This window comes from Drosophila innubila, assembly GCF_004354385.1.
Source record: "Drosophila innubila isolate TH190305 chromosome 2R unlocalized genomic scaffold, UK_Dinn_1.0 1_C_2R, whole genome shotgun sequence".
Classification (NCBI taxonomy): Eukaryota; Metazoa; Arthropoda; class Insecta; order Diptera; family Drosophilidae; genus Drosophila; species Drosophila innubila.
Window position 1 is genome coordinate 20,083,202 of NW_022995374.1, and position 22,881 is coordinate 20,106,082.

The 22,881-nt window shown below is 37.3% G+C and overlaps 4 protein-coding genes across 4 annotated transcripts; 3 read left to right on the forward strand and 1 right to left on the reverse strand.

The window, feature by feature from the left end:
• Positions 1-8,357: 8,357 nt before the first annotated feature.
• LOC117784734 lies at positions 8,358-8,819 on the reverse strand. Its single transcript, XM_034622543.1, has one exon. It carries the CDS (start codon positions 8,802-8,804, stop codon positions 8,430-8,432), a length of 375 nt encoding a protein of 124 aa, XP_034478434.1. The 5' UTR covers positions 8,805-8,819; the 3' UTR covers positions 8,358-8,429.
• A 1,390-nt stretch (positions 8,820-10,209) lies between these two features.
• On the forward strand, positions 10,210-11,784 carry LOC117783989 (origin recognition complex subunit 4). The gene is made up of 3 exons (XM_034621576.1): positions 10,210-10,412; positions 10,475-10,884; positions 10,941-11,784. Exons 1-3 carry the CDS (start codon positions 10,221-10,223, stop codon positions 11,707-11,709), a joined length of 1,371 nt encoding a protein of 456 aa, XP_034477467.1. The 5' UTR covers positions 10,210-10,220; the 3' UTR covers positions 11,710-11,784.
• Positions 11,785-11,978: 194 nt separating this feature from the next.
• LOC117783990 lies at positions 11,979-12,789 on the forward strand. The gene is made up of 2 exons (XM_034621577.1): positions 11,979-12,170; positions 12,229-12,789. The coding sequence occupies exons 1-2, from the start codon at positions 11,979-11,981 to the stop codon at positions 12,673-12,675; spliced, it is 639 nt and encodes a 212-aa protein (XP_034477468.1). The 3' UTR covers positions 12,676-12,789.
• A 1,229-nt stretch (positions 12,790-14,018) lies between these two features.
• On the forward strand, positions 14,019-21,917 carry LOC117784921 (rhythmically expressed gene 5 protein). Its single transcript, XM_034622773.1, has 3 exons — positions 14,019-14,562; positions 20,550-20,736; positions 20,987-21,917. Exons 1-3 carry the CDS (start codon positions 14,449-14,451, stop codon positions 21,616-21,618), a joined length of 933 nt encoding a protein of 310 aa, XP_034478664.1. The 5' UTR covers positions 14,019-14,448; the 3' UTR covers positions 21,619-21,917.
• Positions 21,918-22,881: the final 964 nt, after the last annotated feature.

The following is a 22,881-nucleotide window of genomic DNA, read 5'->3' on the forward strand; positions in this document are numbered from 1 at the left end:
TAATGACTTTAATAGGCCAGGCAGACTCCCACGCCATGTTATTGGTTATCCTGCGGCATGCCTTTTATTTTTTGGTAAATGGGCCGCCACACTTGACTTTGGACCAAGTCATGGCCACAGCCGGATCTCTGAGCGCCTCATCAAAAGGATAAAACGGCTTTCAACAAGTTTCGAGTTGGCCATTGTTAGACAGACACACACAATTTCGAACAAAGCCTTTGTGTCTCATCCCTCAATAACAACAATGATAACAATAATAACAACAACGAGTCCAAATCAAAGAGCCAGCCGAGCAAAAAATAAAAAAAATAAGAGGAAAAGCTGAGCTGAAGCAGCAACAGCAACAGCATCAGCAGCAGGGGCAAATGTCAGTCAGCCATTGATTATGATCATCAAATTATTGAGCGCCTATAAGCAAGTCAAACTCTGGCTGGGATTGGGCACAAAACGCCCCCTTCCGCAACAAATGTTGCCAGGCTGAGCCTGAGGAGGTTGTTGCTGCTGTTGCTGCTGCTGCTGCTGATGAAGACAAGAAAATAAAACTGCTGACACAATCGAAGCAATTAAATCGTATGACGCGGCGGCAATGCCAATGCAATCGAAGTCAATCGAAGGCGACTGAGCCCGAGTCCAAGTCCAAATCGGAGTCGGAGTCGGAGTCGAAGTCGGAGCTCTTGAGGAACGGATCTCGACAACGATAAACGATTTTGGTTGCGTCTTTACAACTTTAACAGGTGAGAAAATGGGTTCAACTTCAACTGCACAACATGTTCATCATTTGACTGAATATGTGTGTGTGAGTGTGTGTTTGATTGTATGAGTGTAGAAGTGAGTGTGTGTGTGTGCACACCCATTTGTTCATTCATGAGTCCTGCTCAGACTTCTAATTCAATTGTCGACTCTTTGGCGCTATGACTGGCCACAAATCGAACAGAGTAAAACAGAAAGGGCCAAACAGGGAACAGGGAAGCAACCAATGATTGGAGGTTTTTAGAGATCGGAAAGATCGTTATAAAACGCTCTGCTCGCTCCAATGGACCATTTATTTGAACAACACAGCAGATCTGCATGCCCGATGCTCTTTTCAAGTTCCCGTACATAATTTCACCAATAAAATTGAACTAAACTTCCGTTTCGATTGCGTGTCAACGATAAAAAATCTGATTGTTTGGTTATTCAGTATTTCAGTTATTTTTTTTTTTTTTTTATGTTGAGGCGAGGTCATTCATAAGTGCTCATACACGTGTTGGAATATAAGCGATGATTTTTGATGAAAAGTGGCTCAAATCTAGTCTGTCTCTTTAATATATTTCATGGAGTTTGAATCGTTCAAAGTGATTTTTAAAAGCATTAGCCGATAGACCTAGTTTTAAGCCACTTGCATCTTAAATAAGCTCAACATTTTTTATACACATTTTAGTTTTAGATTGACGAATTGAATATATACTTTGCAAATATATATAAACTTGAGAACTGAAGAAGTAAGTTGATATTTTATTTTTTTATCTTTTTAAAAATTAATTTATTTGTTCTTAAATTATTCGTTTATGTATTTTATATAAACAAAAATGTACAACTTTTGAAAAATTAACAGGCAAAGATAAACGAAACCCTAACTGAAACGTTTTCTCAAATTTTAACTGTGAGATTAACTACAAAAACAACAAAAAATCTTTAATATTAAGGGCCGGTTTTTCAATGTCTATTTAAGGGGTTTGATAACTATATCACAGATATTTTGACTTAAAATGTATAGAAATAAAAGTCAAACTTGAATTTATCCTTTTGATAATATTTAAGGAGATATTGCTAGTCCAGCCCTAATTAATATTAAATTGTCATAATATCAGTACGCATATTTATTTTAGATGTAATTTTTGTAATTTAAAGCTTATCTTTACTTAAAATAACCAGTCTCCTAATTTAAAGCTTGTCTTTTCTTTAAATAACCAAAAATTTCGTGGTTTATTAAATCTAAACTTGTCTAAATTAATTCTTGTTTCCATTTAAAGGCTGTCTTCCTTTATGCGTGTGTAGGCAAAAGCAGCTGCTGCAAATGATTAGAAAACTGGTGAAGTGTGAGTATTACTTGATGGTTCATGGGTGCCGTAGGTCAAGCAATTACCATAAAGTTCGCTATGCAAATTATTAGCCAAAACTTTCAATCGTTGGCACTTGAAAATGCTTCCAGCAAGTGTGGAAATTACAGAACATATTTGCACAGTTTGAAGTTAAGGCAGAAATATTAAAATTTTATGGTCATATGAATACTTCATCTATATACAAACTGGTAACTGGGCCAATTCGGGAGGGGAATCACTTGCGGATCATTAGACACGTGGCTGCATTCACAGCCAGACGGTCAATGGACGGTTTAAGTCTGGCGTGGACTCTGCCAGCTGCAGGTCAAAGGAAACGGTTGGTGGTATAGCTGGGATCGGGAATCAAGGAGCTGCACGGGAGGGGCATGGGATGACGGGGGAGCTGAGCAAACGCGTGTGAAAAATCAACGGCGGCGTCCCACAAAATCGCAATGCGAACAATTAAACGGTAGCAATAATTGCTATCGAGTGAAATATAATGATAACTATAGGGTATATATACATACATATACCCTCTGCATGTGTTGTTGTTGTTGTTGTTGGCTAAATCTTGATTTGGCTTGAGAGCTTTCGATGTGCCTGTTTTCTGCGTTTTATTGTTTCCACAATTTTCCCATCGATGCGAACTTTTTTGTTGACTCACGGCCGTGGCCAAGAATAGGAGGCAGTCTAAGAACAAGTATTGAAAGAATATGTACAAAAATAAAAACAAAATAAAAAAAGTGGAATATAATAATAATAATAAATACGAATATGGGCAAAGAAAAAGTTCGAGCAGCGGCTGTGGGTGTCGTTCTGGCTCGAACTGTAAAAACAAAGGCCAACAATCCGTAACAGTCCAAAGTAAACACACGCACACGCACCTACACCTGTGTGTGTGTGAGTGTGTGTGTGTGCACTTGACGCCTAAGTTAAGGGTATGGTCGAATTTTCGGGCTGACCCGAGCAACCCCTTTTCGCAAAAGGTAAACAACATTTGCGGATTTCACGCCAGGATCAGACAGAGCATTGCTGATCCTATTAGCAGCCATACAATGGGAAATGGCAATGGCAATGGCAACGGTTTGACTGACTGGCGCCATGTCTGCATGCAATTACATGAAGTCGGATTAGGGCCAACAGCAAAAATGATAAAAACAAAAAAAAAAAGGAAAGAAAATCAAAAAGGGACTTAATCCAGTTTTGCTTAACTTGGCTCACAGGTAGTCGCAGCAAGTGTCGAAGCTGGTCTGGCAACAGTTGCTGATTCTTGCCGGCTTCTGCCGGTTCTGCTGCCTGACGGAAAAGCCAAATAAATGAATAAAAAACGGCTAAAACTTACACATCATAATAAAAGCAAATAAAATGCGGCAGCTCATAAATGTGAAGCGATGCCAAATGTGACTTCAAATTAAAACGCCATTGGCATTTTGGCACGCATAGACAGAAACCAAACTGAAGACCTGTAGCAGCTCATCAGACACAAACAACAACAACTACAACAACAACAGCAATAACAAGTCTTTTGACCAGCAACGTTTTAACCTTTCAAGTTCTACCGCCTACCAAAAGCTAAAAACCAAAAGCCAATTTGCCAATTTCTTGGACTTAGTTTGATTTGCCGCCAAAAACGCCCACGGCTCAAAAGTGTAGTCTGGGCCTGCATTTAGTAAGGAGCTGGCTAAAACACAATTGTTGTCTAGCTCTAGACACATACCAATAAAAGTAGAGGGAGGAAGACACATGCATACATACATACACATACTTGCTTAGCCAAATTACACTTGCGCTCATAATTCAATCAACGGATTATCAATCACCAGAGCTACTTGTCTTGGCCAATGCGTCAGCAGCAACAGCAACAGCAACAACATCAGACTTTGATTCTGGCCAAGTCAATCAGCCATCAAGCAAGAAACACGTTTGAAAGTCATTAACTTAAATGATTCACTTTCTGGCCCATAAATTTCGCCACTAACTGGAGCTCTCGATAAGAAGCTGTTGTTACTGTTGCTGTTGTTGTTGCTGTTGCTGTTGCCCGAATCTTGAATCTGCAAGCACTCCATTGTCGTAATAAATTTCGTATGGCAAACGTTAAAAAATTGCTAAATAATCGCCTTAAATGAGTCTATAAAAGCAAACACCAAGCAACCAGCGTATTGGCCAACAAAATGAAGTAGCTCAAAAAAACGAGAAAATAAAAATAAATATTGTTGAAGTGAATTTTCATTACCAACGGAAGTCGTAAATCAATTTTTTTCTTTCATTTCATTTTTTTTCTATTTGGGTATCTGCCCCCACCCCCCCTAAAATAAAAAAAAAGAAACAAAAGACAACATGCAACATTTCGAACCTAGAAATCTTATGAGATCGTAGCTACACTCAGAAAAACAAAAACAAAAGATTTCCGTACTTAAACAGGGAATATTTAAGTACAAACGATCTCAAAAACTGTCTAAGCTTGGATATTCTAAGACTGAGAACAAAAATCTTATTTCAAGTTTGGATTTCGCAAGTCCGGAAATCTTAAAATAAGATTTTTTTGAAATACTTTCAGGACTTTTTGGGTTTAATTCAAGTACACAAAAATCTTCAACTAATCCCTAAGTTTACTTGTTTCTAGTACAAAACATTCGTATTTTAAAGTACATTTCAATCTTGAAAAATACTATTTTAAGTGCAAAAAAATCATCTTTAACTATGTAGCGTGTAGCGTGTTCATACAATAAATAAACTTATTATTTTATCAAAAAAAATTAAATAAAATAATGTAGGGTTTGGAATTTATGAATAAATAAATTTTAAAAAAATTGGACTACTATTTCGAATAGCTGCCTTAGAAATGGACATTCCGAATTCTAAATTTAAGATCGTATAAATTCAAGTACGGCTGTACCTTATTTTAGGATAGCATATTTTTCTGAGTGTAGTGGCTAGAATGAACATTTCGAATTCTAAATTTAAGATCGCTACTTACTTAATTTAACAATTTAAGTACACAACAATCTTCAAATTTGAAAGTCAAAATGGTATAAATTCAAGTACGGCTGTACCTTATTTTAGGATAGCATATTTTTCTGAGTGTAGTGGCTGCTGGCTGTCGACTGTCTGGAAGCGCATCCGCCCGACGCCCGTCGCTGACCAATTCCAACTCCAACAACAACAACAACAACTCCAACAACAACTACGACTTCAACTCGCATCCCAATTCCAATTTCAGCTAAGACGACAGCTATAATGATAGGGGCCAGTTTTGCCGCCACGCAAACACGCTACACGCTACTCTACCGAATAGTATTTTAGATTTTTGTTAGATTTACGGCTATTTCTATTTCTATACGTAGACGTAGTCGCTTCCGTTTCAAGATGGCAACATGGCGACACATTTGGCTTGCGTGCTTTAGAACTTGGCCAATACTTGTGCTCGTGTCTGTGGCTTTTTGCCTATGACATAAGTGTCTGAGTTTGAGTTTGAGTACGAGTCGAGACACAGAGACAGCGCACAAAAGCGGCTCATTATAATGCCAATGGGATTATCTATGGACAGCTCACACATACACACACACACACACACACACACACACATAGAGAGACATTCATAATGCCTTGAACTGTGAAATCCTTTTAGGCGGAAATTATGAAACACAGCAGGAACAGGACAATGCAGGACGGGCACAAGTGTTGCGGCAGATTGAGCAACAAAAGGGCCATAATTGTCAATGCCACACAATGCGACACATTCGCTGCAAATGGGCGAGTTCCCAAATCCAGTACAAGCTGTAGGTGTGGCTGATGCAACAATACCTCCTCGACTTGTACCAACTAATGAGCTGACCATGCTGCACCAAAAACAAACCATAAAATAAAATAAAATACAATCAAAAGAGAAAAGAAACAAAAAGGTGCCACAATAGATATAATGCAATCTGTTGCTGCTGTGGTTGCCACGGCGGCAACTTTGCTTTGAGCCCACCTACAACGAGCGTTGTTGACACTTGTTGAGGTCGTGGCAAGATTTATGCCCCAACCAAATATTTAGGAAATTAAATCATTGGCGCGGACAGTTTTATAGACCGGGCGTGACGACACAGCGGCTACAAAGATAAGGCAAGAGAAGAGAAGGGGAGAGAAGAGTAGAGTAGAGTAGAGTAGAGGATAGCTGCTGGATCTAATCGGGAATCTAGCAATGGCCTCCGTGTGGGAGCCAAACAATGCCCGTTGAGCAATTGGAAAAATGTCAATTATGCGCAATTTGCTTAAGCAATTGACAATTTGTTGTTATTGTTGTTGTTGTTGTTGCTATTGTTGCACGCATACTTGCGCAAATAAATTGACAAATAGGATTTGCGTTTTGTCTATTTCCATTTTCATTTTTTTTTTTTTTTTTTGAATTAATAAATTGCCGCCAATTTGCCGCCAGCCTTGCCAAGCGTGGAAACTTTGCTGGCAACTGGCCAAAAACCCATGAACCAAACACCGAGCTCAAAGTTATCCCAAAATTACGAATACGCGTTGATTTATTATTATACATTTTACACTTTGTGACTACTCGAATTCGATTTATGGTAAAACAATTGCAAAAAATTGGTAACAGTCGATATAAGTAAGCTCTTCAAATTCAACAAAAGTAAAACTTAAATGTATTTATATTCGATTTTGTGAAAATTCTTACATAAATTAATTCCGATTAGTCTCATTTAATAATGACATAAAAGTAGTAATAACATAGCTAGAAATGTCTATGATATGATCTTAGATCCTAACAATGTGTACACAATAATTGATAATATACTCGTATTCTGGTTTTGTTGACGTTTATTTTCATTTAATAATTGCTTACGTATTTTCCTATATTTCTTAATAATCTGGGGGAACAGAGAATCAAAGCTAGTCTTAAGTTCAGAGAGTTCACGTTGGAAAATATCAGCAGTATACTTATTGTCATTGTTTAGCAAATGAAAACAAATATAGGAAATATAATTATTTTTTCCAAGTCTAAACGTTTCATAGAAATTACAACTATTTTCGACTGATAGTAAATACTGTTGATGATTTTATTAAAACTTCTGAAACTTGAGAAAAATATTTTTAGGGATATGTGATTAATCTGTTTTGTTATGCATTCAAGTGATAAATAAAATCAATTCAGTTTATTTTAAAGAGAGGTAGGTAAAATCTTTTGAAAGTAGATAAAGAGGCGAGCAGACAGAGATTACTTAAAGTAGTTTCCTAGTTTCCAGAAAATTCTTCAGTTCTGATAATAATCTGTGTGTATTTTTTAACTCCATATAAATCTTGTTACTAACTCGTACTAATACTTATACTTTTACTTATTATATACTTATTATATTGATCAGCTAAAAGTAATAATACCCATGGGAGTATTTGTATGACTAGTTCTTGGCCACTTCCTTATCATATAAAAACTGTTTTCATTTACAATCGTCGAGTCATTCGAAGTGTTAAATAAAAAGTGCAAGCAACTCGGTCGGAGTTAATTACCTGTGCGAACTTTTCAACTAGACGTGACTGAAGGAAGCAAAAAAAAACCCAACAACAGCAGCGTTACAGTAAGCACTCGTTAAGTATGTTGAGTTTTTATCAGCGCCACTAGAACCGGTTACTAGCTGACATTTTCACCTTGTTAATTATGCGCATGGTCATGCAAATCAAATCGCAGCGATTCTGAGCCATAAATGAAGTGCCGACCCAAAGTTGCATTGTCAGCGACCAATGACCAATGGCTAAGAGAAGAGGAGACGATGATCTCTTAATTGCATGGGATGAGTGAAAACTGGCAATTGCTAACTGGCAACTGGAGCTCCAGGCCAAGCTAGACAGAAGTGTAACCAGAAGTCGCGTCCATTCATTATGGCAAGAGGACAACACCTGTCTAGCCATAGAGCAGCTGAATCTCAACTGAAACTTGCTAATACCATCGAGCTCCTATTGCTTGGCATAAGTCGAAATGATTGGCAACAGCTGAGCTGTGAGTTTGTCAGGCGTAAACATTAGATAAACCACTTGAGTGACCGCCATGGCCAAATTGCTGACAAGCCCGACCTGAACCTCAGCTGACCTGATCCTCAAGTGACAGGTCTAGGTGCACTCGTAGGTGTAGCTGCAGGTGCAGGCAGAGCACACTTACAAATTAAATGGCAGTACTCATTCTGCCATTTCTGTAAACTGGTGGCGCCATCTATTGTCAAGTGAACTAACCTAATAGTTCAGCAAATTACCCCAGCTGGAACTGTAGACATGAAAAACGCACTTCTATCTGCTTAAAGCATTTATTAAATTCCATAGTGTATTAAAATACAATAATATAAATCCTTTAACACTTTGAGTTTAGCAATAGTGCATTTTGGTCGGCTTGAAACGCCCATATTCCCCGTTAGTTGTAGGCGGTACCTTGGCTTCACCATTCACATTGGGAGCGTTATCGACTTCAGCATTCTCCAATGCATTTGCAGCATCCTCAGGAGAGATGACAATGGTATGTTTATTGTTTAACCGTTTGCTACGAGCGTATTTTAGAAAAACCTCATCACCATATCTGTGACGACTGTCGCAGTAGATCTGAGGAATACGACTAAACTCGATGGTCTGCCGGCCCGGATACCAACTGAAGCATTTTACCCAACGATCTTTCGATCTTTGATCATTGTTGGATACCAAACGATAATATTTCAACTGATCCGTAGTAATAACTTCCTTTGCCATCGTGGAATATATATATATATATATATATATATATATATTGTTTTTGGGGTTCAATTTTTTCGTTGTATTGCTGGTGTGATTTTGTATTTTACTAAGAATTTTAAACTATAACTTGACCTACATTTCAAAGGTATAAATATAAATATTTACTCTCTGGATTGGGCTCTGAATTATCAATAACTTGGCTTGATTCTTGGATACCTACAAGATATACATTACATTTTATTTTATTTTCTAAACCACTAATTTGTTTCCATTATAATTAGAGATTAATTGATAGTAAATCGGATTTAATATTTTGTAAAATATACAACAACTTCGGCTCGTGGAATTTTATTCATACTCCAGGTAGTGTTAAGGACATATGGCCTCCAGGAATAAGATACTGTACTAAAAAGTTAACATGAGCTACCGGCAGCTTTTCTATCAAAATATCATGCTAAACATATAAAATGTATTTAGATGAATATGTTGGAATCATTAATTAATGAGAATACTTACGGTGTAGGAACAGGTGGGATTGAGATGAGAATATTCCTCAAATATGCCAAACAAGACATTGGCCAACTGATTAGCACGATGTTTGAAAAATTTGCACCCATCAACGGTGACATTGTATAGATCAAAAAGATGTCTGTTTTCACGCTTAAAAACCTTTATATTAATTAATAAATTAAATTAAATTGTTAAATTAATAAAATGATTAAATATAAATTAGGTCCTATTAATTTGAAGATTTTTACCAACGCGTTATTAATAGGTAATGCAAAAATCGACTTTGCAGTGAAAAGTATAAGTACGATTTAAGTACGATTAACAGAAGCAATATTCAAATGCCATAAACTTTGGATCCCGTACAACGCATTTAACATTTTAAATTCAAAACGGACAAATATGTGAAAACAAACATACACCATGTAGTAAAAAAAATATGTAATTTTAGACGCTATATATTATAACTCAAGCCATTGGAACTTATAATAGACAACAATAGTAAAATCTGACCAAGAATCTGACCGATGCTTGAAAAACGTCTGTTTGGTTAAAGCTATTGAATAATATTGTCAATATAAACATTTGTGTTCATCTCATTTCAATTGTTATTAAACATTTGAATTTAAATTGTGCCTTAGGTGAGGAGCAATTGTGCTAAATGGGTTCACTACTGTGGCGCAACTGTTGAGCTTGCGAAACGGCCACTTATGAGCATAGTAGAAGTCAACAGGCTTTCGTTAAGTGTGGAGCACAGCGCGTGAGGAGCAACTAAAACGCTGCCCAACAGTTACCCAGTCTGAGCAATCGATATTTTATCGGCAACATTACACCTCTAGCACAGCTGATATTTTGGCGGCAATTTTTGATCAAAACAAGCTATAAACAGAAACACAAACCCAGTGAATTTATAAGTTTTTGAAAATGCCCGACGCTGGACAGGAGGTAATCAAAATCCGTCGTTTTCTAAAGGAGCGACTGCAACGCGACTACACAACACTACGCGGCTATAAAGCCGAGCGTTCCAATGTGCGCCAACTACTGCAGCGCACCGCGGAAATGGGAGAATCAAATTCGTTGCTCTTGATAGGACCGCGCGGAGCTGGTAAAACTACAGTAAGTAAATCAAACACCGCTCCAAAATTGCTCCATTAAAGCACAATTTCAACACATTACAGCTAATTAATGCTGTGCTCACGGATTTACTTGAAATCAAAACGTTTGTGGACAACACGCTAATTGTGCATCTCGATGGAAATCTGCATACAGACGATCGCATCGCACTGAAATCCATTACAGTTCAAATGCGCTTGGAGAATGCAGCAGACGGGAAGGTATTCGGTTCTTTTGCAGAAAATCTAGCTTTTCTACTGCAGTGCCTCAAAGCCGGCGACAAGAAGTCCAAGAGCGTTGTCTTCGTATTGGAGGAATTCGATCTATTCTGCACACATCACAATCAAACCTTGCTGTACAATCTATTTGATGTATCACAGTCGGCTCAGGCGCCCATTTGTGTGCTTGGAGTGACCTGTCGGCTGGACGTCATTGAGCTTCTCGAGAAACGTGTTAAATCGAGATTTTCACATAGGTAAGTGCAATATGATCGATCCTTGATAGAAATAATCGTAATATTGTTATCTACAGGCAAGTGTTCCTGTTTCCCAGTGCTCATAAATTCGACGAGTATTCAGCACTCTTCCAGCAGCTAATGTGCATACCAAGCAGCAAGGAGCTCAAATTAGATGCTGATCGCCTTGACAGTCTTGAACTGTTCAAATCTGAGGCGTTCACATTTCAGCGAAATCATTTCGATGGAATTGAGTACACAATCGACAAGAGATTGGTCGAGAACTGGAACAAGGAGATTTCGAAGCTCATCAAGAGTCCTGCGGTACAGAAAACCCTTCAAACGCTTTACGATTTCGATATAAGTGAAGCATTTCTGAAAATGTTTATATTTCGCCTGGTCGCACAGCTAAAACCCGAGTCGCCTCACATAACTGCCGAGCAGGTCACAGCATTGGCCAGTCAATACGAATGCGATGACAAAGTTGATCTGCTCTGTGGTCTCTCTGTGCTCGAACTGTGCCTTATCATTGCCATCAAGCATCATTCCACCATCTACGACAGGGATCCATTCAATTTCGAAATAATATTTGGGCGCTTCAACAAGTTTGCCAAGGTATCCACCACAATGCAGGGAGTTGAACGTGCCATTGTACTCAAAGCCTTTGAACACTTGCGAGTTGTGGAGCTAATCATGCCCTTGTCAAACAGCGGACTCGGCAAGGTCCAAAAGGAGTTCGAAATGCATAAAATGGCTCTAACATATGGACAAATACAGCAGGCTGTTCAGCGTTATCAGGCATTGCCCACCGAAGTTGCCCAATGGGCACAGAGTTCGCTGATCTGAGGACGGATATTCTTAACATTCCTTAATTTAAACATTATTTATTTCTTTATTTAAATACACTTGTCTAAAAACTTATGTAATTTTATCAAATGCCATGGTTAATCTATGTATCTGGAACAACTGTGCTCTTCCAAGAGTCACATTGATCGATAATGCAAATTTTGACAGCAGCTGTTGCCCGCATTTGTTCCCTTCAATGTCGGCTAAATTTCTATATAAAAACCATCGATCAACCCTAGACTAAACACAGTTGAACACTGACCAGCAAAATGAGATCACTCACTATTCTGGTGTTTGCCGTGTTGCTTCTGGTTGAGCTCTTCTGCACTGGTAGTGCCGATGAAAGTCCCGGCTTCTTTCTGAAGATTACCAAAAACGTACCACGTCTGGGCAAGCGTACTGAAAGTTTCGTCATGAAGAACATGAAGACCATACCCCGCATTGGACGCAGTCAGGCTCAAGTTAGTAATTTAGCTAACGTTTCATCCTCTAGCCACTTTTAAAACCTTGATTCTTTAGTCCTCTGCCAGCCCACTTCTGGCTTGGTTATGGAATTCTGACATTGATGCGATTGAACCGCAGCTAAGTAAGCGACGTCTGCCCACTAATGGAGGCGGGGCCACCGTGGAGCAGGAACTGAACGTAGTGCAGCCCGTTAATTCGAATACACTCCTTGATCTATTGGACCGAAACGCTATACCCACAGAGCATGTCAAATTCGTACACTGGAAGGACTTTGATCGTGCCCTGCAGTCGGACAATGAGCTGTATGCGAAGGTTATTCATCTAGGACGGGATCCGGATCAGCGCCTGAAACAGGATCTCAGCTTTAGCAGCTATATACCAATCCCTGGATCTGGCGATGATCAGAGTCCAGATTTTATGCTATACAGCCAGGACGATAGAGACTTATATGGCAGTACCAGTCGCTTTGATCGCAATTTCATGCGTTACAATCATTTGTAGATTCGAAAAGAGAGTATATACGAGTACATGCATTCCCTATGTTTATTAAGCTAGTGTCGTTGTATTTGTGTGCGTAAAGGTTTAAATAAAACCAAACTTTTAAAGTATTTTTAACCTTTTCTGACTTTATTTAAAGTCTTGGGTTTTAAAATGAGAGTGTCATCATTTTTAAAAACGGGAAGAAACAGTCAGCTGTATGGCAGACGAAACTACATAAACGTTATATTAACGTTACCTTAATGTTAACGGTTTCCTGTAGCTTTTGGTTAAATCGGTTTACATTTGACTTACTTTCAGTATCAGTAGTGTCAGTGTCAACAACCTAACGGCTGAGTGTGGTGACTGTACCCAACAGGCCTCCATTAAGATTTTTGAAATGCAATTAGTTTGACCGAATGTAACACAAAAAAATAAATATCAACATTCTATTAAAACGCAACGAGTTTATCAATTATAAAACATCTTAATTTACGCATTCAATGAGATATTTTATTTGTAGTATGTAATTAGGGAATTCCATCCTTGAATAATTAGCAATCATGTGTATTCATAATCAGTGACAACCGGTTGCTGTAATCTTAATATCCAAATACCTTTTTGGCGACACAAATTTGCAACGATTTGAGCTTGTTTATATTGTCATTCTTTACTTTTCAATCAAATAAATTTTTCGTAAATTAAAGCACAAACAAAAGAAAAGCTCAGCTTGGCGCCGCTGTCAAAGACACATATTAATTATCATTCGGTTGTTAAATAACACACATGTACATACAAATATACATATGTATAAAGTATTTTATTTTCACAACAAACAGTAGAAGCTGCTGAATTGCAAAATGCAGTAATTTATACAATAAATGCACACATAAATACATACAAACATATGTACATACATTTTTATTAATTACATTCTGAAGCTCAACTGCTTTTGGTCAGACATGAGTAGACCTAACGACGGCAGTAAACTTGACTTTGAAATTTTGCAATTTTTGTATTCGTATTTATTTATTTGTATCATTTCAATTTTTTTCAATTTCTATTTTAACTGCAAGCGTGTAGAACAAGTTTACTGAGTGCGGTCACTCAATCAGAGAGAAATCGCGAACGAGAGATATAGAGAGAGAGCACCTGCTTGCATTGCCATTTTCGCTCTCATAAGCTCCGCTCTCTCAGCTATGCTTAGAGATGCCCGCGTGCCCCATATATATGAGAGCGATATTTCATATGCCCATCACAATTGCTACGATAGGCAGGCAACTCGTGCTCATTCGTGACACGTGCGCATCTCAATTTCAGTCATACTCAAAGCTTAAATACGTGTGCGCCGCTGTCGGTTGCTTCATTTGAAGACGAGTCGCAGTCGCAAGCGAAGCCGGCAAGTTGTCAATTTGTGTTTGTGTGTGTGTGCGAGAGGAATTTCAACAGTGGGTGTGAAATGTGAAACGAGCTTTTGCGTTTTAAGCCGAGAAACCAACAAACAAATATATAAACAATAACAACAAAACAAATAAAACGAAATTAGTCAAGCTCGTTGTTCACTTTAATTAAATTAAATGCACAAGCAAAGAGCATAAGCCAAAGTTTAAACATTGAACAAATGAAAGTTTCGCTATTGGTTTTAACTGTAAATGGGCCACAACAGCGCCTTTAATTGATCCGAAAAAAAAGAAAGTCTGACGAAGCGCATTACACAAACGCGCCAACATCAATAACGGACAATTGGAGGAGACCTGAGCTAACATTTTGCCACAAACAGCACATACTAACAGCAACATGACGCACGTTGCAAGAGTAATCTTTGCCTGCTGCCTTCTCAGCGCTCTGACCATCCAAATGAGCTCAGCCTCGGCTATACCTATTTGGGAGTTTTTGTCGCGCAATGAAAAGGTAAGTCCACTTCACTCGATGCCCCTATACAGCCATTGAATTGACTGAAGCCTTCTAATTTGCATCAAAACTCATAATCACAATCATAATGATAATAATGATCGCACATTACACATACGCCACGTTCGCTCCAGTTATGACTATGACAATAGAGCTGTGTGGTGCGCGTGTCCTTGGCATTGACAATTCGACAAATCTAGCACAGTTTTTCGCACATTAACGAACATACTTAATTATCAATATTTTTATGAGATTTCATATTCGATGTTATGATAACTTTTCAATGAACATCGTAAATAGCAATGCTTAATAAAACACACACATTGTTATGCACAAATATTAACGGCGCTTTGCTGCTTTTAGCAGCTATTTTAATGTTATGTCGTTCGTTTCCACACCAACATATCGAACATATTGAATAATTTGAATGCCCAATATTGAATATTGAATATGCATGGGCAGCAGACATTAAAATGAGCATCAGTGAGCGGTATTTGAGACTCATTTGCATAACTGTACCGCAGTCGCAGTAGCACACAATAAAAAATCGAATAGTTGGCTGAATCACAATAAATACAATACATACTCAAAAACAAAAAAATATTAATGTATTGAAATAAAATTAAATTAAAAAAACACTGAAAACAGCTGAAGCAGAAGCGACAACAGCATCAGTTCCACTACAGTTTACTTTTGTATTCAGAAATACAAAATGAATATCAAATATGTCGCGGTTATAATTTCATGAGCTGAAGAATATCGGCGTTAGTCATCCTTGACATAAATATGAATATCATATGCTGCATAACTGAACTTGACATTGTCCGTCTCAGTGTTATCTTGTTATCAATTGTATAGCTTCTGCTTATCATTGTTCATATGGCTCCATTTCTGCAGACAATCGACAGACATAATGACAATGACGATCATCAACCGGCTCAGCCGGTCTATATCTCCAATTGTCATTTGGTGAAACGTTTAGATTTTGTTTACCTTCGCACTTGTATGAGCGTTTCCATTTTGCAAAAATATGTATTAGGGTGCATCGATTTGTATGGGCCCCAAAATATTGAAAAATATTAACCCAAATTCGTAATCTACGGTCAATTTTAAGATGCTTTCACCAAGAAACCATGGTTCTAAAATCAATTCCTGGTCCCCGCTTTTTGATTTAAAAAACTAAATTTTTTTTTAACGTAAGCATGTTATCATTTTCATATCTTCAGTGTTTTTAGTCCGATAGATTGGTATCAAAACTCTAGTTATGATCAGGATTTTCAAAAGGACCAGTTGATTTTGGAACTATCGTTTCTTGTTAAAAATATCCTAGAATTGACCGTAGATCTCGAACTTGGGCTATCAGTTTTTGTGAAAAAATCGATGCACCCTAATATATTTACCTACTGCAAACTTACATACATACACACACTGAAACTTACCTATAGTCTTGCCGGTTTCAGTAGATTCGAGACTTTTGTGGAAGACACCAAGAAACGGAAATTTAGAAAGGCATCGGGTGATTTTGAGTGTGTGTGCTTTGCTCGATAGAAACTAAATTCAAGCTTGTGAGAATTACCTAACATACATCAATATATACATTTATATAAACGAGAATATCATATATATTTACCTGGCAATGAAGTAATTTAACATTGTTTTAGAGTGCGAGAATGAATTTTCATTTAACAGCTATCTTCATAAACTTGACTTCTGAGATAGCATTTAATGACACAAATATATTTTCTGTGCTTTCCCTGAGAATTGCAAATAGACATTGAATTCGAATGGGAAATTAATTCTTCCGATTGCCTCTTTCTATCAATTTTTTTTGTTTTGCAAACAATTTGAATTCATGTTCATTTCTTTAATAACAAAAATGACAGCAAACATTTGCTGGCATAATGAAAAAGCAATTACCAAAGTGAACAATAAATCCAAATGAGCTTGCACTAAAGTCATCGGAGCGGGACAACGACAACTAGACAAAACATTAAAACTCGTTTATGATAAACAAAATACAAAAAAAAAAAAACCAAATACTATTTTCATTTACATTTGCAGTTGCTGCAAAAAGGGGAGGGGACTGTAAAAAAAACAACAAAAAATTAACCGAAAAAAGCATTTCACTTTTTTGCGCAACAAAGCGTGACAACGACGGCGCCTGCGTCAAGTCTTTGGTTTGGGATCGGACGTGAATTTGACTCTGCTTGTCCATCTGGAATAGTAACTTATAGACGAGCGGGACGGGGGCATGTAACACGCTCATATACAGTTAATGAACTCTACGGCTATTATAAATATGTTGTAAATGTTGTTTGCATGCGAATTATTAATGACAGCTTAATGCAATTAGTTATAGTGAGCCCCTCATTTAGCCAAGTCATGCGGCGTGATAACTACATCCTATAAAGCATTTTGGTAGCGCATCTATTTTAGACGCTCGCACGCGAACTGCGCCTTAAATAATCTCAGCCAGTTTTGTTGTTGTTATTGCTGTTTTTTTACTCTTTTTTGATGTATTCTAAGCCCCTCCGCACACAATGGCTGACAATAGAACTAAAGTCGCTTTTGTAATGCGAGAACAATCTGCTGAAATGAATTCGATATGTACATTTCAATGTATCTACATACATTTGTACATAGATGTATGTACTTATGTAGGAGAATATCCGGTACCCGCATATCAAAAGACAAACGAGAAAATAATTTCCAAAAGCTAATTAATTGCGAAATTCTAAAACGCAATTAACAAAGCTAAGTAAATAAAAGAAGACAGAGCACAAAATTCTTTAGAAATTGCTAATTAGAATTTAAATTTTATGTGCTTTTACACTCTATGCTATTAATAGTTTAAATAAAAAAAGAGTGTTGTGACAATGTATGCAAAGCAGAGAAGATCCCATCTCCGACTATATAATACTCCATACTCGTGATCTACAGCTTAGATAAACGCGTCAATCTCAGAAAATTAGTTTAAAACCAATAAGGGAAACTAATGAGCAATAGGACCGATTTTTCAACGTCACCTTCAATTTTATCAAAGAGATATTTTTAAATTTTTCATTCATTTTATGCATTTAAGGGTCAAATTATCTCTGATATAGTTATCAAAGCCCTTAACTAGACATTGAAATACCGGCACAAATAAAAAAAATTCTAAATACACTTGCATTTTGTCATAACAACATATCATCTTTGAATCATAAAATTCGGATTACAATTTAAAAATACTTCTTACACACAGAAATTATAAAAGAACGTATTGTCAGTGATGTTATGTGAATAGATCTGGTTATAAGGTATCTTTTAGTCAAGCATTTGTGACTAGAGCAGTCTTACTTGTTTTTTATTAATTAAACTTTGTTTACCGTTTTCGGTTCGCTTCAGCTCAACTCTTCTCTATCGCTTTCGATTTTCGATTGCAAAAACAAGCAATGTTTTTGTTGTTGTAGTTTTTGCCCTTAATGTTTAGGTGCAAACGCGTTTAGCCGGTTTGACCCGAACTTCAATAAATAAATTATGTTCGCATTACTTTTTTACGTAAAAGTATGTATTTATATACATATACACATATGTAGACTCGTACCATACTTATTCACATAAGCGAAAATGCAGCATCGTCATCATTATAATGAACCTGAACGGGATCAGCATTTCCAATGGTAATGGCCATCATGTTGAGGTGGTCTCTATCCGAATCGGCGTCTGTCTTTGGGTCGCTGGCTGGACGCCAACGTTTCTCCATCGGTTGTTTATTAGTTTTGTTGAAATGTTTACCCTTTTACTTGTTTTGCTATCTTTATTTCTTTTTGGCTTTTGTTTCATAATGTAAACTGCGTATATCAACAGGTTATTGAACCAGACACAACACAACATAATGATAATAATAATAAAACCAAAAAATAAAGACAGACAAGTATTTGGTTAGGTTTTTTAGTTCCGGGGATACACCAAATTGTGAATATTTATGGCATTCTGTTTTTGTTTTAAGTGCGAATTAGAAACGCTGTTAATTAAAACTATGTATTCCCCGAAAACGGCGAATCTTTAAGAAGACTTTGGAATTCCCTAGATATTAAGAGAAACGGTTGCATGTTTTTTTAGGTTTAGCTTGTCTTGAATCCAATTTTTGTTTTAATTATATGATTTCTTGGCCGACTCCCAGTGAAAACAGTGGAATCTTGGGCTTGCATAGGGAACTCTAACTGTACAATATTAAATACAAACACTTGGATTTATTTTTAGAACACACATAATTATAATAATAAATTACACAGGTTAGATTTTAGGTCAAGTACGTTTCTAACAAAAGTTTCTCAATAAGTACGTTGCAAATTATCAACTTAACAAATTGTTTTTTTTTTTAATTTCTCAGCTTTCCCATATGCAAATGCTTGTATTTATAATTATACATATGCATTTATAAATTCAATTAAATTTTATCATAATTAATGTGATTGGATGTGCGAGTTTTATTAATCATGTTGCAAGCTGCTTATAAATTATTAGCTGCCTGGCTACGATCGGCAAGTGCGATCTCAGGTATTTGCAGGTCATTATAAAGCTGAGATCTAACTTGAACTTGTATTTATATACTATATACATTTATGTAAATTTATGTGACTTTGACAACACCCGCCTTTATTTTAATTTTTATATATTTTCTTTATTTTAATTTATTATTCTTTTTTTTGTGGCTCACATTTATTTAGAGATTCTGTATAATTATTTAATTGTGTCAGGGGCTGGAACCCCGTAAAAAATAAGAAAAAAAAGGTATAAAATGTTAAATAAATCAGATAAGGGATTATATGCGATTTACTGACGTATTCTCATTCGAGCATGGTAAAAACAAAAGCCTACACGTATCATTTATTTATTTATATATATTTTATTTTGCATGGTAAATTGAGTAATTTTTTGTTGCACACGAAACCTAACAAACCAACAATAAAAACAAATCATTGTATGTATGAATGTAAGTAGAAAAAAAGCATATTTGTCTCAAATTGCATTTTACAGTTTGCACACGTTTTGTGGTCAATAAACATACATATTCGCTACAGGTTGTTGCCATTGTTGTTGTTGCTGTTGCTGTTGCTGTTGTGGGCTTAACGGTAATTTGTAATTTGAGCCAGCGTTTTGTGCATACATCGGGCATATCATTATGCAAACAGCGTTAAATTGTAAAACTCCGAGACGAAGCCAAGAAGCAATGCAAATCTAAATCCAAATCCAAAACCCAAGTCTCAGTCCAATTCAAAACCAATGCAAATGAATCTTTCGTTTTGACTGGAACCAGCTCAAGGTGCAAGATACCAACAGAATTGACTATAATATACACTTATACATATATATATGTTTGACTGACACAAATTCTGTATATATTTGTGTGTAGAAGTTTCGGCTTACTTTCTTTTTATTTCAAATAAAAATCGACTCTTGCTAATAGGTGAGAAATGCCGGATTTCGTTATTTTTTGCAATTAATTATCAGTTGAGTGTCTGTTCATTAGCATAGCAGATTGGTGATGGCAGGTAGAATATGGAAGCCGGTCAGCTTGACTTTACGTCACCAACTGCGAAATTCCAATCTTGAGCATGTGTCATCCAGTTGAGAATATTCTGCAATTAAAAGTCTATTCAACGCTTCGATGCGCGCAAAGAATAGCAAAGTACAAAACAGAAAACAGAGTACAGAAAACAGAAAACAGAAAATAGAAAACACAAATCGTTGATAAAGCGAACTGGGCATGCGCTGCTTTGGCTGCTGAACCGTAAACTGGAGCACAGCTGCGGACCCAACCCTTGTCACACACACACATACACACTACACTACACTACACATATAGACAGCTATTGCTCAACTCGACACGCTTTTGAAATGCATTTCATTTGAGCGCATCACTCACACGCACTGTTGCCGTTACTATTGCCCAAGTCTGTGTCTCTTAACTGATCTCTAATTTCGCCTCTCTTTTGCTGCAGATGTCTTACCTATACTCGACGTTCGCCCAACTGGTTAGCGTGCATTGCAAGTCAACGGTGGGCGGTGGCCTCCCAGTAAACCAGTGCAAGCACAATCTGCTTGGTTATGGCTATGAGAAATTGCAAACATTCTCCGATGCGCAACTGGAGTCACTTGATCCGTATCAGCGTGATGCCAATGAGCTGAGTAAGTATTGCATATTTATGAGATAAGACCCAGTTTCATCCCAGCTAAGACCAGCCCAGCTCAGCTCAGATCAGAGTTGAGCGTGGGAATTGAGCGTCAACTTCCGTGTACGATAACAACAGCTGCAGTCGCATTGGATTTGGCTTGAAATTCCGCGCTTTGGCACTCAAACGTGTTTTCATATGTTAGCCCATAAGCGATAACGATAAGAGTACGTGATTTCAATGTATTTATTTGTTTCTTTCCGCAGTCTGGTCATCGATTATGCGGGATCATCCCAGCGCTACATTGATAACCACACGCAAACCACAAGCTGCATTGCCCACGCCTCCAGCCTCCTCGCTAATCATACTCACCCATCAGCAGCCACCGCAGCAGAATCCACTTTTTGATGGCAGCAACAGTGGCAGCAGCAGCGAGCACAAGCACAAATATGCCATGGATATGGACATGTCCTATGGCTATGGCAGCGAACAGAGTCCGGGTGTTCAGCAGTCAAGCGAGCTGCCTGTTGCCGCCGCCCTAACAGCTGAGCCACCACAAACATATCTAAGTGGACCACTGGTCATTCGCCTGCGTCCCGACGGCACACCTGTTGAGGAGGATAAAAATCGTCCGCTGCCGCGTGACGATGATCTGGAAACCTATCGCCTGTCAAACAGTGGCAACATCCCACGTCCCAACAGACATCGCAAGATTGCTACCATTAGTGCACTCAAGCAGCAACACTTTGCGGCCATTGCTCTGCAGAGAGAGCTGCAACCACCTCATCCTCACCAAGTGCGACGTCAGTTCCGCCAGACACAGTCGCAATCCCAGCCCCAGCCCCATCTCCAGCCCCTCGTCAGCTCTGGCTACTACTACGGCAAGGGGCAGGCGTAAATGCCAGTCACAAGCTGGCATTGATTTTTACTAGATTATAGGATAAACTTAAGTATAATGATTGAGTGTGTCAGGTGGCTGAAAGAGATTTGAATGTGATATTGATATTGGTCGTGCATGAGGCATCTTTTTTGAACTATGTAAATGGTTTCGATGCACTTGAGCTTTAATTGAATTTCGTATTTGTACAATTTATATAACAACGTTTAAGTTTTCTATAATTTTATTTATTCGTGTGCATTAGTTATAAGCTGAAATAGAGATTCTTACAAAATAAAATTTTATATTTTATATTTTTATTTGCAACACCAATGTTTTAATAAAATCAAACCAGTTTGGCATGATTATGTATAATATTTGCATACAGTGAAAGCTCCACTCGTGGACAACGTCCGCAGTCAGCAGTCGTTATATGACAAATATTTTTACCCTTGTCTTAAGGGTATAGTTGAAATTTTTATAATTTTTGGATGCTTTTCTGTGTGCAGAGAATTCCTGAGGGACACTGTCTAATGAACCAAAATTAGTGCTAGAACTGAGAGTCACTCCCATTTTATATTTTTTCAAAATATAATACAAATTTCTGAAGATGTTCCATTTCTCAAACTTATCTCTGTTCTCTTTACAAAGCTTTCTCTTTATTAATATATTTATGTAATGAAAGCATTTGCAGCCATATTCAAATTCAAGTTAGCGGAATCCAGTTCCTTGCCGTATCTTTGTGCCGAAATCATCAAGCGTAAGCCTCATTAACCCATATTATAAAAAAGTAAACGTACTTTTAAGCGAACAATGGAAATATACCATATAAATTAAATCCGGTTCGTAATTCGATATAAATTATGTAAATTCTGAAAGCCAACAATTAGAACCATTTTCGGAAATTACAAAAATCGGTCAAACAGTGCTTTGTTCCAAGTGCACATTAATAAAAATTAATTGAGTTGTTTTTCAATATTTATATCTGTTAGATCTTGTCGTTGTAACTTTTTATTATTTTAATTAATTTAACAATTAATTGAAAAGCACGTATAAAATGCCAATGGCCGTTCAATTTTAACAGTGCTGTATAACGACATATTTCCTTCTTTACGTTCATTGGACACCTGGTCACACTATATAAACAGCCACTGTTGGTAACTTATCTATTTTATAGCAAGTTCTGTCTATATTTAAGGTTCGATGCTAGAAAAACTTGAAAATAACTATTAGCCGGAAATATGGCTTTTCTAAAACCAAACATAAATGCACGAAAAACAAATT